Below are 17,096 nucleotides of genomic sequence, written 5' to 3'. Positions count from 1 at the left end.
CCTGCCTCTCCAACCACTGCGTTGGTCTTCTGGTGTTGTTCCCGACTCTTTGTTCCGTACCCACTACCTCTTGTTGCTCTCCAGACCATTATTTCGAATTTCTCAGCTAACCCCGCTCCAAAAATCGAACTAACTGGTCTCCCTCACTATGTTCTCCAACTGACCTTAAAGCCTCTTCTTATACTTTTCCTTTTGGTCCTTCAACGACCGAGATTAAATCTCTAATCAACGACTAAGATTAGATTTGGCTTAATCCATGACTTTTGGAACCTTCTAACCCAATTTTATATTAATACCCATTAATGTTTTATTTTTACTAAGTTTAGACTTGGGAACTCCATTAAAAATATTAATTATTTTAATATCTCTCAAACCGTTTAGAATCTGTCCAAACCATTTCCAGGTCTTGGAGATCTCATGTGCTTTAGCCTCTCCACCAATTTTGATGGCTAGAGCACATCCAATGCTACCCCAAATCAACACTCCCTCTTAGCGAGGATTATGCTCTAGTAATACTCCTCACTGAGCATCACACTGATTATCCGACATTGGTACCTGTGTTGATGCTAGGACTCCCCGCCCAACATCCTTTGCACTGTTGCATCTTATATTGCTACCCATGGCTCTGCCACTGCTGCATCCGTACGGCAGCTCCCTTTGCATCCATGTTGTTGTTGGTCCTTTCTACCAACACTGCATCTGCACTGCAACTCCCTCTACATCCGTGTTGTTGTTGGTCCTTCTTCCCAACACTGCATCTGCACTGCATCCTCTTCTCATCATGTTGCATCGTGCTACTGCACTGCAACATCATACCCATTTCGGCTACTAAAATGGATTCTTTATCATCCCCATCTTCTTCCTAAAATAATCAAACTTCATTCTTCCAAGGGCCTTGGTAAGGATGTCTGCCACCTACTCTCCTGGAGGAGTGTAACTCAATTGTACGGCTCCTCGCTGAACACAGTCTCTGACAAAGTGACACCAAATATCAATATGTTTTGACCGATCATGAAACAATGGATTCTCACAGAGCTTGATGCAACTCTAATTATCACACATGATTCGGGTCGCCTCCATCTTTCTTTTGAATAGGTTCACAAGTAGTTTTCTAAGCCATATGGCCTCACACGAAGTTGTGCTTGCAACCATATATTTTGCCTCAGCTGAGCTCAGAGCCACGAATTTTTGTTTCCTACTGCACCAGGAGGTCATTCTTGATCCAATGTTGAAACAGTACCCAGAGGTACTTTTCCAATCCACTGAACTTCCAGCCCAATCTACATCAGTAAATCCACTAAATCTAATATCCTTACTCTTGGTGTACAAGAGTCCATAATCGACTGTTCCCTGTAAATATCTGAGAACATGTTTGGCTACTGCCCAGTGCGCCCTCTTAGATTACACCATGAACTGACTGAGGGTGTTGACAGCGTAACAAATGTCTGAATTAGTATTGACCAGATACATCAGAGACCCTATGAGCTGCTTGTATAAGGTGGGATAAACATCCTTGTCTTCTGATGCATCAATTTTCTTCCAGTGGGTGATCATTGGGATAGCCATGGGTCTACAGTTCTCCATCCTAAATCTCTTCAGAATTTCTGTAGCATATATCCATTGCCCAAGGAAGATCTCCTCCTTTTGCTGCTAAACTTCCAACCCCAGGAAATAATGCATTCGTCCAAAATCCTTCATGTCAAATTTTGTGGCTAGATTCTTCTTGCAGTCCCCAATGAGCCTGGATGATCCTGTCAGGAAGAGATCATCCACATATAATACTAGGATTAGAGGCTCATTCTCTACAACCAGATAGTAGAGATTTGGATTTGTGTCACTCTTGACAAATCCCATCTTCTGCAAGTAGCCATCAATTCGACCATACCATGCTCTAGGTGCCTGTTTCAGCCCATACAAGGCTTTCTTCAATCTACATACATGAGACTTCTTCTCATGTGTCTCAAAGCCTTCTGGCTGTTCAATGTATACCTCTTCTTCTATCACCCCGTTTAAAAATGTCGTTTTGACATCCATCTGATGAATCTCCCATCCCATCTGTGTTGCAAGAGATATCACGGTTCTAATAGATGTATACCTGGCTACCGGGGTGAAGGTCTCTTCGTAGTCAATTCCTTCCTTCTGAGCATACCCCTTAGCCACAAACTTGGCTTTGTATTTTTCCACACTGCCGTCTGCAACGTATTTAATCTTGTAGATCCATCTCGAACTTGCCACCGATCTGTCTTGAGGGCTTGGCACTACCTCCCAGATATCATTCACCATTATGGAGTTGTATTCCTCTACCATTGCATCCAGCCAAACCTGATGTTGAGCACCCTCTTGAAAACTGGTAGGCTCCCCATCCTAAGCTACTAATGCCTGATATCTACCTGGCTATTTTCGCTCCCTCTTATTGTTCCTTGGTGCACCGATGAAATCCTCTGCATCTCGCAGAATCTGACAAAGTTCCCTGCTTGTTCTTCCTCTGTCAGCAAGTGCTTCTGTTAGCTCCTCCTCCTCCTGTGATTCTTCCTGATCCGAGGAAGAATAGTTTACTTTCGTTGGTTGAAGAGGTTTGACAAACGGCTCCTCTTTTGACTCCTCCTCGGAAAGCATTTCTCAAGATTTTCTGAAAGCCTTGTCCTCCATGAACTTCACCTCTCATCGAACTACTACCTTCCTGTTCCCTGGAAGATAGATTCGGTATGCTTTAGCGTTCTCGCTATATCCCACTAGATATCCTTTCTCTGCAGTTTGATCCAGCTTCTTCCTCTTTTCCTCGGGTATGTGGCAATATGCTAAGCTCCCAAATATCCTGAAATGACTGACTTCAGGTGTCTTCCCTATGAAGACTTTCTCTAGAGTAATCTTGCCCAATGCCCAATGAGGAGTTCTATTCTAAACATAGACTGTCGTGTTGCATGCTTCTGCCCACAGGAATTTTGGCATATCCTGATCATACATCATGGCCCTAGCTTCTTCTACAATAGTCCTGTTCTTCCTTTCTGCTACACCATTTTTCTCCAGATTGTAAGGAGTTGTCCACTCTTTTTTGATGCCCTCCTTAGCGCAAAATCAGTAAAGTCCTTATCAACATACTCTCCACCATTATCTGAGTGCAAAACTTTTATTTTCTTCCCAGTCAGATTCTCCACCAAAGCCTTGAACTCTTTTGAATCAACAGAAAACCTCTTCCTTGGTTTTTCATAAAATAAATCCAAGTTTTCCTTGAGTGGTCATCAATGAAGGTGACGAAGTACTTGGCACCACTAAGAGCTTTAGTGGACATAGGTCCACAAATATCTGAGTGTATCAATCCTAGTAAACTCTTGGCCCTGTTTTTACTTCTAGGAAATGTTGCTTTGCTATACTTTCCTAGAGCACATCCTCTACATATATCATCTTGTTCCGTACTGAGATCCGAAACACCTGTTACAGTGTTCCTGAGAATTCTCAGAGCCCCATGGTGCAAATGTCCCATTCTTTTGTGCAATAGTTCGTTCAAATTCTTGTCTCCATGACTGCCTATTAGTGCCATTGATGATTCTAGTTGTAGTATGTACAACCTGTTACTTTTGATCCCGATCTACACTTTCTTTTTCCAGCTCGGGTGTTTGACATATACTCTCTCCTTGATAAAGAAAACGTCATAGCCTTTGCCTTGAAGTTGTGACACGGAAAGTAAGTTCATCCCCGATCCTGGTACATGCAGCACATTGGTAGCACGGAACCGCTCTCCCGTTTTTGTTTGAAAAACTATGGTACCCCTCCCTATTGGAGTACACTTTGCCTTGTTCCCTATGGTGATCTGAAAGTTCATCCTCTCCTCGTGATAATCTGAGAAATATTCTCGGATTCCCGTCATATGCCAAGAGACTCCACTGTCTATATACCATATGTATGATGATGTAGAGCTAGTCACAGAAGCCACTTCTTCTTCCAGCTTGGAAGCCAACATAGAGAAATCGAAATTACTATCTCTTGTGCAATTTTCTGAAAATTTGTGCAAGTCTCCTAACATAGATGCCTCTGCATCATGGTCTCAACCCATAATTGATTTTCCCTTCCTGTCACTAATTACTTGCTCTGATACCATGTGAAAATTCTATCACTGCAACAACTGATTTATTTTACCTACTTATTTCCCAATAAGTTATTTACGAAAACCCTTCAGTAAACATTAAAATAAATTTTGCTGCAGATATCACACCATAATACAGAAACAAACACATGCACGAGAATCAACACATCAACAAAGATATTTTGGACAATTGTCCCCAGAAAAACCCAATGTGGGAAAACCGGTGCAGCAGAGGAGGATTTTATTATTCAACAATTCTTCAGTACAACTGGGTGCCAAACTGGCTTACCCAACAGAGAAAAATTCTCCAGCACTTCTCCCAGTCTCAACGTCAAGCTTGTTGGCCTCTGCGCAGCTCCCAGACCCTCTGTGTCAGCTCCTGCCTCTCTGCATCAGCATTGGGCCTCTCTGTGTCACCCACATAGGCCCTCCAGTGACTGCGCAGTCTGTTGCCTCTGCGTCTGCCTCTCCAACCTCTGCACTGGTCTTCTGGTGATGTTCCCGACTCTCTGTTCCATACCTACTGCCTCTTGCTGCTCTCCAAACCACTAGTTCGAATTTCTCAACTAACCCCGCTCCAGAAATCAAACTAACTGGTCTCCCTCAATATGTTCTCCAACTAACCCTCAAGCCTCTTCTTATACTTTTCATGTTGGTCCTTCAACGGTCGAGATTAAATCTCTAATCAATGGCTAAGATTAGATTTGGCTTGATCCATGACTTTTGGAACCTTCTAACCCAGTTTTATATTAATACCAATTAATATTTTATTTTTCCTACGTTTAGACTTAGGATCTCCATTAAAAATATTAATTATTTTAATATCTCCCAAACCAGTTAGAATTTGCCCAAACCATTTTCGAGTCTTGGAGATCTCATGTGCTTTAGCCTCACCACCAATTTTCATGGCTAGAGCACATCCGATGCTACCCCAAATCAACAGATCAAGGGGCAACAATGGGTTGAAATTAACCTCCTAATCAGGTCGAGTTTGACCAAGGAAGACCGAGTTGCTTCAAGGAATAATTGTTGTTGTTTTGACCAGCATAGACCTTCTGGTTACATTTGAAGTTTGACTGCAGAAATTTACAGGGTTGTTTTGACTTTGTATTGGGGAAGTCACTTTCACTTTTGTACTCTCTCTGCTAAACTTTTGATTTAATAAAAAGAAGAATTGATCAAAGGGTTTTCCCCAAATTGGGGTTTTTCCCTGGTATCCGCCAAATCTGGTGTCCTCTTGTTTTGGCTTGTCTTCTGCAGTTTGTTTTATGCTCTATCTACTTTTACTGTCAATGTGATTATTGTGATTGCTATTGGAAATTGAATATTCGGTCACTAAGGAACATTGAAGTAAATTGTGCTAAGCATAGAGCGTACCATTGTTAACTAAAATTAACATGGTATCAAATCTCAGGTGAAGAAAAATCCCAAACAAAAGTGATAACAGCAATCACTAAGGAAAGTTGTTGGACAAGAATATTCGTCTAGCTTCAATGAAGACTAAATCATTCTTCAAATCCGAGGACGAGCTCAATGACGAATCCAACTATCAAGCATGGAAGATCACTTTGGATTTGACTTTGGAAGAGAATGATACTATGGAGTATTTCAACGGAAGAGTGGTGGAGCCTCCTTCAAATGCACCCGCTACTGCAAAAACAAAGTACAAGAAAGGTGAGGTCAAAGCTAAAAAAATTATTGTAAATTCCATTCACAAGCCTTTGGTTGCATATATTTCTGATTTGGAAACATCTAAGGAGATGTATGATAAGTTGGTTGGGATGTTCAAAGTAAACAATGCAAATCAAGTCCTCTTTCTCAAGAACAACTTGAAAGACATCAAGATGGATAGAGGAGTGTCCATTCAATCCTACTTCATGATGATTATCGAAATCAAGAATGATCTTCTATCTGTTGGAGAAGTTGTTGGTCACAGGGAGCTCACGCTTATTGCACTTGGAGGTCTTAAAAGAGCATGGGATGTGTTTAACACCACCATCCTCAACAATGACAGGATTTCGGGTTTTGATGAATTATTGGCTAGATGCACTCAAGAAAAAATAAGGATGACGGAGAGAGATAAGCCCTCTAATGGAAATGATCCTACTGCTTTCTCTGCTCATGCTAAGAGGAAGAACAATATTGGACCAAAAAAACAAGGTCAAGGATTTAAGTTGAGATTCAAAGAAGGAAGAAAAGGAAGATGCTATTATTGCAACAGGTTTGGCCACTATGCTAGAGAGTGTCCTCACAAGAAGGATATTCCACGGGATGATGATAACAACAACTACAAAGGAAATGGCAATCAAAAGAAAAACAAGTTCAACAACAAAGCAAAGAGGAATGCTCCCGTTGTTCGATATGGAAATGGTCGTCCTCCCAGAAGATCAAAAAATTCCAGATCTGAGGAAATTAATGTTGTTGAAAAACAAAATGAATTTTATCTTATTTCTGCTTTATCTACTACCTCTCCTTCGGATACATTGGATCATTGGTTGATTGATAGTGGAGCCTCAAGGCACTTCACATGGTACAAAGAGGCCCTCTCGAATTTTGTTGAAAAGATGACTAACTTGTAAATCATACTTGGAGATAATGCCACCTATCCCATGAAAGGAATAGGTATTGTCACTCTTCACTTGAATCAAGGTCAAACCATTCATCTACAAGAAGTATTCTATGTGCCTGATTTGAAGAAGAACCTGGTATATATTTCTGCGATGGAAGATAGACGCTTCAAGGTAGCATTCATTGATGGAAAGGTACGCCTTTGGCAAAGAAACCTTAAAGATGCATTTACAGTTGGATTTACGGTTGATGGTCTTTATCAAGTTGGAGGAAGTACTTTGGGAGCCATGTCTTGTGACACTTCTCTTCAATATGAATTGTGCCACCGGAGATTTGCCCACTTTCATTACAAAGCCTTACCTGGGGTAAGGAAGATGGTCACAAGTATGTCCTATTTCAACATGAATCATGAAGGTGTTTGTGAGGGTTGTGCAGCTGGGAAACTTACAAAGGGACCATTCCCCTCAAGCCAAAGTCAAACTTCTGATATTCTTCAACTAGTCCATTCCGACCTATGTAGTATGTTGCTCGTAACATCATTTGGAGTATACTTATATTGAACTATTTTTGTGGATGACTTCTCTCGCAAAACATGGATCTATTTCTTGAAGAAAGATGACGTATTCAAATGGTTTTGTGCTTTCAAAGCCTTGGTGGAAAATCAAACACGGAAGAAGATCAAAATATTGAGGACTGGCATTGGGACCGAATATGAATCAAATGAATTCAGTGACTATTGTAGAGAAGCTGGTATTAAGAGAGAGACAACCGTTGCATACACTCCTGAGCAAAATAGAGTTGATGAAAGAAAGAATTGAACAATCATGGAAGCCAACCGTGCCATTCTTCATGATCTAGGTCTACCGAAGTTCTTATGGGGAGAAGCTGCAAATACCACCGTATATGTTCAGAAATGGTGTCCTCATCAAGCATTGAATTTCAAGACACCCGAAGAAGTTTTCAATGGTAAGAAACCTGATGTTTCTCATTACTATTATTGGGCTACTATTACAGAGGATAATTCAGATCATTTCTTGGGAAGATTTATGCAGCATTTTGCTTTGTTTCTATGGTTGGGCTATCAGGATATATCTTTGTTATTGGTGCAAATTTTCTGAAGTGATACACCTGCTATTATCTGAGTTTCCTGAAGTAATAAATCCATTACAAATACGATCTTGCTGAAGCAATACATTTTGTTTGATGTCAAGTCTCTGAAAAGGAAGAATTCTACCTCGGATCTGTGGAATAGGACTGCAAAGGTGTGAAGTTTCAGACCTGTGACCTTTGCTCCTGAGGCAGATCTACTGCAGCTCGGACCTGTAGCTTGAAGAATCTGAACCTGCTCCTAATTTGCACCTGTAGCAGACACCAAAAATAACTTGGTCTGTGGAGGCTTGTGTGATCTTTGTTCAGACTACAAAAGGCATAATTTTTGGACTGTAGAGGCATCCAAATCTGGACTGTTGACACTTGAACCTTGTGACACATCATTGATTGTCTTTGGCATTATTGAGAGCAATTTATTGAGGATTGCTTGAAGCAAATTTTAAGAGCATTTTGAAGGACACTTGAGGAGATGTAAAAAACTGATTGGAATTGATCTATTGTGTATTTTCTGAAGCAGCTACAATAATGAAGGCAGCCATAAAACATCTGAAACAACCCTTGGAGATCACCTTGAATCGGCCTTTTGAAGAAGTGTTTTAAAGCAGCCCTTGGAGACAGTTTGACCAAACATTGGAGGAATTTTTAAAGCACTTCCTTGATGTATTTAGAGCAGCCCTTGAAAGAACTTTGAAGCAGTATTTTGTAGATATTTTGAAACAGCCCTAGAAGCAGATTTTGGCCTCACCTTGGAACTGTTTTTAAAGGCAAATCTAGATACCTCCCTGAAGCAAATTTCATCCAGACCTTGGTTGAAAGATTGAAAGCATCGTACTGGCATTATCTAGTAGGCTTTTGTTGGAAGAGTGGAAGCAGATTCTAGGAGAATTGTCTTACAGATCTCATTAAAAGTCCTCCTTATTCTAGACCTTGAACACTGCCTGGAGTAGATCTATTGTACATTCTTCAGGAAGACATTGTTTAAAGGCCTCATTAAGGCATCTCTAAGCATTGTTGAAGATCCCTTGGAGTTCGGTGTGCATATTTATTAAAGAAGTTTTTGGAGCAGGCTTAGAGCAGCTCTCTGAAGAAAATTGGAATCATCTAGAAGCCTATTGGAAATCATGATGCATTGAAGCCATCATGAGGTGACATTGGAGAAATTGTTTGGGTACCATGAAGAACAACGGAGACACCTTCATGTGAAGATCAAGGTTGTCATTGATGACGTGACGCGAAGACTAAGTGAAGGCATTGTTGAAGATTGACAGGGCTAGGTTGTCATTGATGACGTGACATGGAGACTAAGTGAAAGCATTGCTGAAGATTGACAGGGCTCGGTGAAGAAGACATTGGGAGCCGTGAATTACAACTAAACATATCTTGACAAAGTAAAGCAAGGGTTGGAGCCTTGAAAAGACAAGGTTGGTGCCTTGGAGGATAAGGTTGGAGCCCTTGAGGTTTCTCCCTCTAAATTGACAAGGTTGGAGCCTTGGAAGTCTGAGTCGGTGCTTGGCACAATACAGGTTGGAGCTTGGGAGATTGAAGATCGGTGTCTTCGTCTAGGGTTGGAGCCCTACATGTATTGTACTTGATTTATTGTTATAGATCTAACCCGGAAATATATGATAATATAAATAAACCCAAGAATAACAAGATCTGAATATAGATAGAAATGATTTTTTATTGACATCAAAACCCTTAAGGTAGGGGCCAGGGCAACACCATACATTCACTCCTTAAGGAAGAAGAACACTCCACAAGCCATATGCTTGTTCATACAATACTCCTTGACACCCCTCCATGTGGAGTCTCTAGCCTCTATATAGGCCTCATACATACAATACCACGGGTCATTACCATGGTTCCCTCATACCATCGAACTAATACCATGGGTCATTACCATGGTTCCCTCATACCATCGAACTAATACCATGGGCCCATTACATTATTACTAACTACTTGTGGTCCCTTACATGATATGGGTTAACCACCTTATTTATTACTATGGCCCATCCCATTATTACATTATTACCTTGGGTACCTCCCTTTGTACCCCATATTATCCCCCCTAGGTATATAACATTCCACCCCCCTTAGCATGTTTCATCCCTGAAACATGGGAAGAACACAAATAATAAGATCTACTCAAAAGAGTAGTCCACTGGTACCATGCACGTGCATCTAGCCATCCAAGAGAAAGGTGAACCCTCGATCTCGCTAGTGCCTCGCTCGCTTGAGATGGAAGTTGACCGTGGTAGCTCTTCTGTGTTGATGTGTAGTAGGTGGATCTTCGCTCCTCTCTATCTGTCCTGCGGGGGTTGTTGTCCTTGTGGCTAATTGGTTGCCATCTTGATGGTTGTCTTGCGGGGTGAGGATATATTAAAGTTTTAACCCATAGCGTCTTTTTCTTTAATTCACCCCTTACTGGAGCCTGACTATTATGTTGTGGTGTCTGCTGTGGTGTTTTATCTTCCAATATTACTTCAACCATTGAGCCCTCATCTAATGTATCAGCACCTGTAACCTTTTCTGCTTCAACCTCTGTTTGTGTTTGATTGTCGATCATCATTGGCTCATCATCTGATTTATCAGTGCCTAAAACATCTTCTGCTTCAGCCTCCTTGGACTCTACCTGTTTATTGATGGAAATATCCTGTGATGTAATTTTCTTCTTTTTATACCAGAGCTTCAAGAATTTCTTCTGCACATTAATATTGATAGTACCCATAGATTCCATCCAAGAATATCCCAAAACAACATCCATATTATCCATATCTAAAGTATAAAAATCACCATGCGACACATACTTATCCATAGAAATAGATAGAAATGCTCCTCTATTAATATCAAAACCCTTAAGGTAGGGCAACCCCATACATTCACTCCTTAAGGAAGGAGAACACTCCACAAGCCATATCCATGTTCATACAATAATCCTTATAAACTTGAACATCCTCATCATCCACCTGTGTGTTTTCAATGTGTTTGGCTGGAACTTGCAATTTTTTTGCCAAATTAACATTGATAAAATTATGCTTGCAACTAGGATTTATAGAAACAATGATCTTCTCCTTCTGAATTAATCCATCAACCTGCAATAAGGAGATACCAGCAGCAAATAACCCTTTAGGTTTCTTTGTTTCCTTCTTTCCTGTAAAAATAAAATCTTTGCTAGACTGTGTGTCTGTCTGTGTGAACTTATCCACAAGATTAGATTTTCGGTCAAAGTGGTCCATAAGAGCTTTTTTGAATGTGTTCCAAGTCAAGGGCCTTCCATAGCAACGTTGATGCCCTTGCCACCATTGCCATCTTTCATTGTCCAAGTACATTTTCCCACACTCAGCTGAGTCTCATCATCATAGACGTAATTCAATTTGAAATATTTCTCCATTTGTGCTAGCCATTTGGTTGGATGAGAGCCATCAAATTTATACAAGTCCTTCAAACTCTGATCTAGGCCCGCCATCTCAAAAAAATTGGCGAAAATTTAAAATGTCACAGTTTAGTCGATATTGCTCAGAATCCCTATTATGACCTATTTTTGGAAATGGAACAACCATTTTGCATCTATCCATGTGATAGAAATCCCGATCCAGGCATTGGAATTTTAGATCTGCACTACAACTCTCCCGCCGTCACCAAAAATTCTGAAAAAAAAAAAAGAGCTTATTTTAAATCAGCGATATCTCCCTCATCCGGACTCCGATTTGACTGATTTTTTTTTTAAAACAGGTATTTTTTCACAAAGAATTCAGATCTGCAATTAGATTTTGCATATTTTGCACCAAGACATCCAGATCTGCACCGCAAACTCGCTGCCCCGAAAAATTGTCTGCAACACCACTGATTTTTAGATCAGCGATATCTCCTTCATCCGGACTCCGATTCGGCCGATTTTTTTTTGAAATCGGGTATTTTTTCACAAAGAATCCAGATCTGCAATTAGATTTTGCAGATTTTGCCCCAAAACGTACAGATCTGATCTGTAAACTCGCCGCCCCAAAAAGTTCCTGCAAAAAATAAAAAATAAAAAATAAAAAATTCTCCACTTTTGCCCAAGAAAGTGCTCTAATACCACTTGTTATAGATCTAACCCAGAAATATATGATAATATAAATAAACCCAAGAATAACAAGATCTGAATATAGATAGAAATGATTCTTTATTGATATCAAAACCCTTGAGGTAGGGCAACACCATACATTCACTCCTTAAGAAAGGAAAACATTCCACAAGCCATATGCCTATTCATACAATAATCCTTGACACCCCTCCATGTGGGGTCTCTAGCCTCTATATAGGCCTCATACATACAATACCATGGATTATTACCATGGTTCCTTCATACCATCGAACTAATAACATGGGCCCATTACATTATTACTAACTACTTGTGGTCCCTTACATGATATGGATTAACCACCTTATTTATTACTGTGACCCATCCCATTATTACATTATTACCTTGGGTACCTCCCTTTGTACCCCATATTATCCCCCCTAGGTATATAACATTTATTGTAAAGAAGAAATTAATAAAAGAATTTATTCTTATTGTTCATTTTGTGTTCTAAATATAAATGATCTAACTAGTAAAAGTAACAATTGAAAAGAAATATTAATTCACCCCCCCCCCCTCCTTAGTATTCCCAACAGGCCTGAAACAGACAGGTTACAAAAACACATAGATGTATAGATGCTTAATGCACTAGATCATTATTCAATTTTCATATTCCAGTAAGTGTATCATTGATTGTGTCAATTGCATGGTGTGTGACAAGCAATAACGGAATGAACATTACTCTACCTGCAAAATCTGTGTTGAAATTTCTAAGTCTATCCATTAGAAATTTAATCTGTATTCTTCTGGTTTATTTCTCCTACTTGTTAATTTCAAACAAGTTATTTAAAACATATAAATAACAAAATAAACACAATACCGTCTCAACATCTACAGATCAACAGTTGAAAGAAAACAAACACACAAGTGACACCGTTATTTTTGGACAAACATCCCCAGAAAAACCCAATGCGGGAAACCAGTGCAGCGATTCTGAGGGTTTATTATTATGCAATATTTCCTTGAGTACAACTAAGTGCCAAACTGACTCACCCGACAGAGAAAAACAACCGACAGTAATTCATCTCTCTTCGGAAACAGGTATTCAGAAAACCTGTCCCACGAAACCCTCTCCAGCAACTCTGAAGCACTGCATCAGCCTCCTGTTGCTCTGCGTCAACCTCAGAACCCTCTGCGTCACTCTTGTTGCCCTCTGCGTGGCCTGCTCTAGTTGTTACTTCTTGCTTTCTGCCTCTGTGTTGGTCTCTCGGCACTATCTTTGTCTCTCTGTCCAGTACTCACTGCCCCTCGTTGCTTATCATTGATTCGACTTTACTTAGCAAACCCCACTCTAGTAAATCGAATGACTGATCACTCTCGTGTGTTCTCCACCTAACCCTCAAACCTCTTCTTATACTTTTCTCGTTGGTCCTTCAACGGCCGAGATTAAATCTCTAATCAACGTCTAAGATTAGATTTGGCTTAATCCTTATCCTTTGGAACATTCTAACCTAGTTTTATATTAATACCCATTAATATTTTATTTTTCCTAAGTTTAGACTAAAGAATTCCATTAAAAATATTAATTATTTTAATATCTCCCAAACCAGTTAGAATCTACCCAAACCCTTTCTGAGTCTTGAAGATCTAATGTGCTTTAGCCTCTACACCAATTTTCATGGCTAGAGGATCATGCTACCCCAAATCAACAATCTAAAGCGTTATGATAGGTGCATGGTATGCATTACATGTTTTTCACTATCCTCGTCATGCCAAAAAACATGACAATGGATGTCAAACCAGGGAAATGGCCACAGTTTCGGTCACATTAGTGTGGATGGCCCAGAATCCATTCCCCTAGAAGCACAATGCCAATAGAAATTATGAGCATTGCGGTTAACATATCCATGCATCGGTCATATATTCTTATTCAAAAGGTAGCACCTAGGATGAATGACGCTTTGGAAAGCACTGATAATCGAACCCAAGTTGCTCTTGCTTATCTTGATGCCTTAGAGAATGATAATGCAGATGTTGAGGGTCAAGAAGAACCAAAGTTCTTCCTCCATGGGTGGTTGAAGAGACTTTGGAATCGAATGCCACCTAATGTCGATATATGTTTAAAGATGCCACGGAAAAAATAATAGGTCAAAGAGATCGTTTAATTGACAGCGCTCGACATCAACCAATATAACAGTAACACTATACTTCTCTGTTACACGAATTTGATAAATCGCATCCCAACAGCATCTCTTCGATGTCTTGTTGACTTATCTAATTCGTTGGACATATTCTTACAAGGTTGGTTAAAATCCTGTGGCTTGCATTTCACATTGTGTCCCATCACTTTGCTGTTTATTTTCAATAGCTCGTTTGCATCTTCTTTGTGTATCATAACATATTCACGATGGCTTGCAATATTCATTAAAAGACTTGTACACTATATTTTGTTTTATGGATTGTGCTTCAAAATATGCCACGCAGCGGGAGATTATATCAACATCCTTAGACATGTGATTTGCCGCAGGAAGTTTTGTCACCGCATATCCATTGTATGGTTACAATATTACCATGGTAGGATCGATTTTTCGGTGGTTTTTGTCTTGATGCATAGCGCTGGAGATTGACCAGGATATATGCGATATTAGTGAAGGTTCTTCGACGGTTCCAACGATGGGTTTGTTGGAACATTCCTCAACACAATTACACTATTACATAAAACAACCAGTGATTGCACAAATAGATACTGTGTTTTGGGGGGTTTTTTTAATATGACCGCAAAAGAGCCACGATCAACAATCAAGGCTAAAGTATTGAAATTTCTAAGTCTGACATATCAAAAATCCCTACTGCATTATCTGGTTTATTATCTCCTACTTGTTCTTTCCATTAACAGTTATTTATAAATATACATACCGAAATAAACACAAATGCAGCCGCAACACATATATGGATCAGCAACTGAAATAACTGAGACAATCACACAAGGGACACCGTTATTTTTGGACAATTGTCCGCAGAAAAACCCAATGCGGGAAAAACCTGTGCAGCAGATATGAGGGTTTTATTATTATGCAGTTTCTAAATACAACTAGGGTGCCAAAAATGGCTCACCCTTTAGAGAATTTCCTTGGCAGAAGTACCTCTCCTCGGAGACAGATATTCCGGCTGATCAGCAACCGGATGATTGATCCCACAGCAACTTCAACAATTCCTTAGCTGGACAGTGAAAGTTGCTCCAAGCTTCTCTCTGGAACTGCGTCACCCTCTTCTGCTCTACGTCTGCCTCTCAGCTCCCAGTCTGCCCCGCAAAAGTTCCTCAACGCTACTTCTTTAGCCCAGCGTCAACTCTGCTGGCCTTTGTTGCTTTTGCGTCAGCCTCTTGGCCCTCTGCGTCAGCCTCTTGTCCCTCTGTGTCACCTGCACTGGCTTCCTTACCTCTGCGTCAATCCCGGTTGCCTCTGCATCAGCCTTCCAAGGCTTTGCGCTGTCTCTCTGGCACTTTCTCTGCCTCTCTGATATGTATTCTTGGCCTTCTGCTGAACTGCCCCTCGCTACAACAGATCACTAACTAGATTCTCTCAGCAAACCTTGCCCCAGAAAATCGAATTCTTGATCAACTTGGTGTATCTCCAACTGACCCTCAAGCCTCCTCTTATACTTTTCCTGTTGATGATTCAACGGCCGAGATTAAGTCCCTAATCAACTGCTAAGATTAGATTTGGCTTAATCCTTGTCATTCAGAACTTTCTCACCAATATTATATTAATACCCATTAATATTTTAATTTTTCTAAGTTTAGACTTAGGGTCTCATTAAAAATATTAATTATTTTAATATCTCTCCATCCCTGTGGAATTTCCCCAAACGATTTCTGGGTCTTAAAGATCTTATGTGCTTTAGCCTCTTCACCAATTTTCATGGCTAGAGCACATTCGATGCTACCAAAAATCAACACTCCCTTTTAGCGAGGAATGTGCTCTAGTAATGCTTCACCATAGAAACATCACATTGATCCTTCGCACCGGTACCTATGTTGATGCTTGGCCTGCTGCCTCACATCATCTGCACTGTTGCTCCCTGTACTACTGCCCATGACACTACCACTACCACTGCTACATCTGTACTGCAACTCCCTCTCAATATGTTGCCCATGCTGCCCCTAGCACTGCCACTGCTAACTGCTGCACTGCAACTCAGTTACCGAGAAGTAAGTAATTGTCTTCTCCCAAACACTGACATCCTGGTCAGTCTGGAAGCCTCGTGATGCTGAAGCTGCCTCTGCTGTTATTCTGTGCTCCCTCTATTGCCACTGCGCTGCTGCATACACCTCTATGCATCTTGCACTACTGCAACCTCTACTGCGCTACCTCAGAATTCTGCACTCAAGCACTGCCTTGTTCCTCCACTACACTTTGCTCCACCCGACCCCTGTCATCCTGCTACTATCGTTAAGGGCTCCCATAGTCGGATATGATCCAAGAGTTTGGGCACCTCAAGGATCTTGCCCCTAGTATGTAATTGTCCTGACTACAACTCGATATCACCCCACCTCTTCTCTAGAGGTGCATGAGCACCCATGGCACAATCATCATCAGTCTCAACCTCTTTCTTTGCCTTAGCTGGAGCTGCCTTTGAATCATAAGCCTCTCCCTTGTTTTTCTTCCGAGGGCAATGGGATGCATAATGTCCCAACTCCCCACAATGGAATCACTTAACCTTGAAGATGTCCTTCTTCTTCCTCTTCCCTTTTTGTCCCGCAGATGCTAGAGCCGCATCCTCCTCCTCTTTCTTGATTCGACCTCCCTTGCCACTACTCCCCACCTTGTTCATCCTCCTGATCTCTCCCTAGCGAAGAGCTGCCCACATCTCCTCGCAACCAGGAAGAGTAGCCCTGCCCAAAATACTTTGGACAAATGTCTCCTAGTCCTCGAAGACTGCATTCAACGCAATCCTGACCATAAATTTTGGATCTGGTGTAGACCCCACGGAAGTAAGTTGGTCGCAAATCTCCTGCAACTTGAGAAGGAATGCATCTATCAGCTCTCCCTTCTGCATCTGATATGACCGCATATGATTCTCCAATAGCATCTCCCTTTGCACGGAAGAGCCCCAGTATAAGGTGGTCAAGGTGTCCCACATCTCCTTTGTTCTATTCTTCTTAGCAATATGTGGTATGACATGATCTTTGACCCCGTCTAGGATCATGCACTTCGCCCTCACCATTGCAACCTCATACTTCTCGTTCTCAGCTGGGTCAACTGGGATAGCCACGGT

The 17,096-nt window shown here is 40.9% G+C and overlaps 1 protein-coding gene across 4 annotated transcripts in view; it reads right to left on the bottom strand.

The window, feature by feature from the left end:
- Positions 1–17,096, bottom strand: part of LOC149232442 (RNA pseudouridine synthase 3, mitochondrial-like) — a 142,357-nt gene that overhangs the window by 47,435 nt on the left and 77,826 nt on the right. For 3 of the 4 annotated variants that reach the window (XM_089379414.1, XM_089379411.1, XM_089379413.1), the window contains exon 6: positions 7,928–8,008. The exons of the other annotated variant lie outside the window; for it this stretch is intronic. In XM_089379414.1, the coding sequence (XP_089235540.1) occupies positions 7,928–8,008 (81 nt within the window). The remainder of the gene's footprint in view (positions 1–7,927; positions 8,009–17,096) is intronic. 4 annotated transcript variants of the gene reach the window in all.

The sequence above is a fragment of the Pinus tabuliformis genome, chromosome J (assembly GCF_031772625.1).
Source record: "Pinus tabuliformis cultivar Carrire ecotype Pingquan chromosome J, CPIR1, whole genome shotgun sequence".
NCBI classification, from domain to species: Eukaryota; Viridiplantae; Streptophyta; class Pinopsida; order Pinales; family Pinaceae; genus Pinus; species Pinus tabuliformis.
This window is presented reverse-complemented; position numbering and strand designations above follow the sequence as displayed.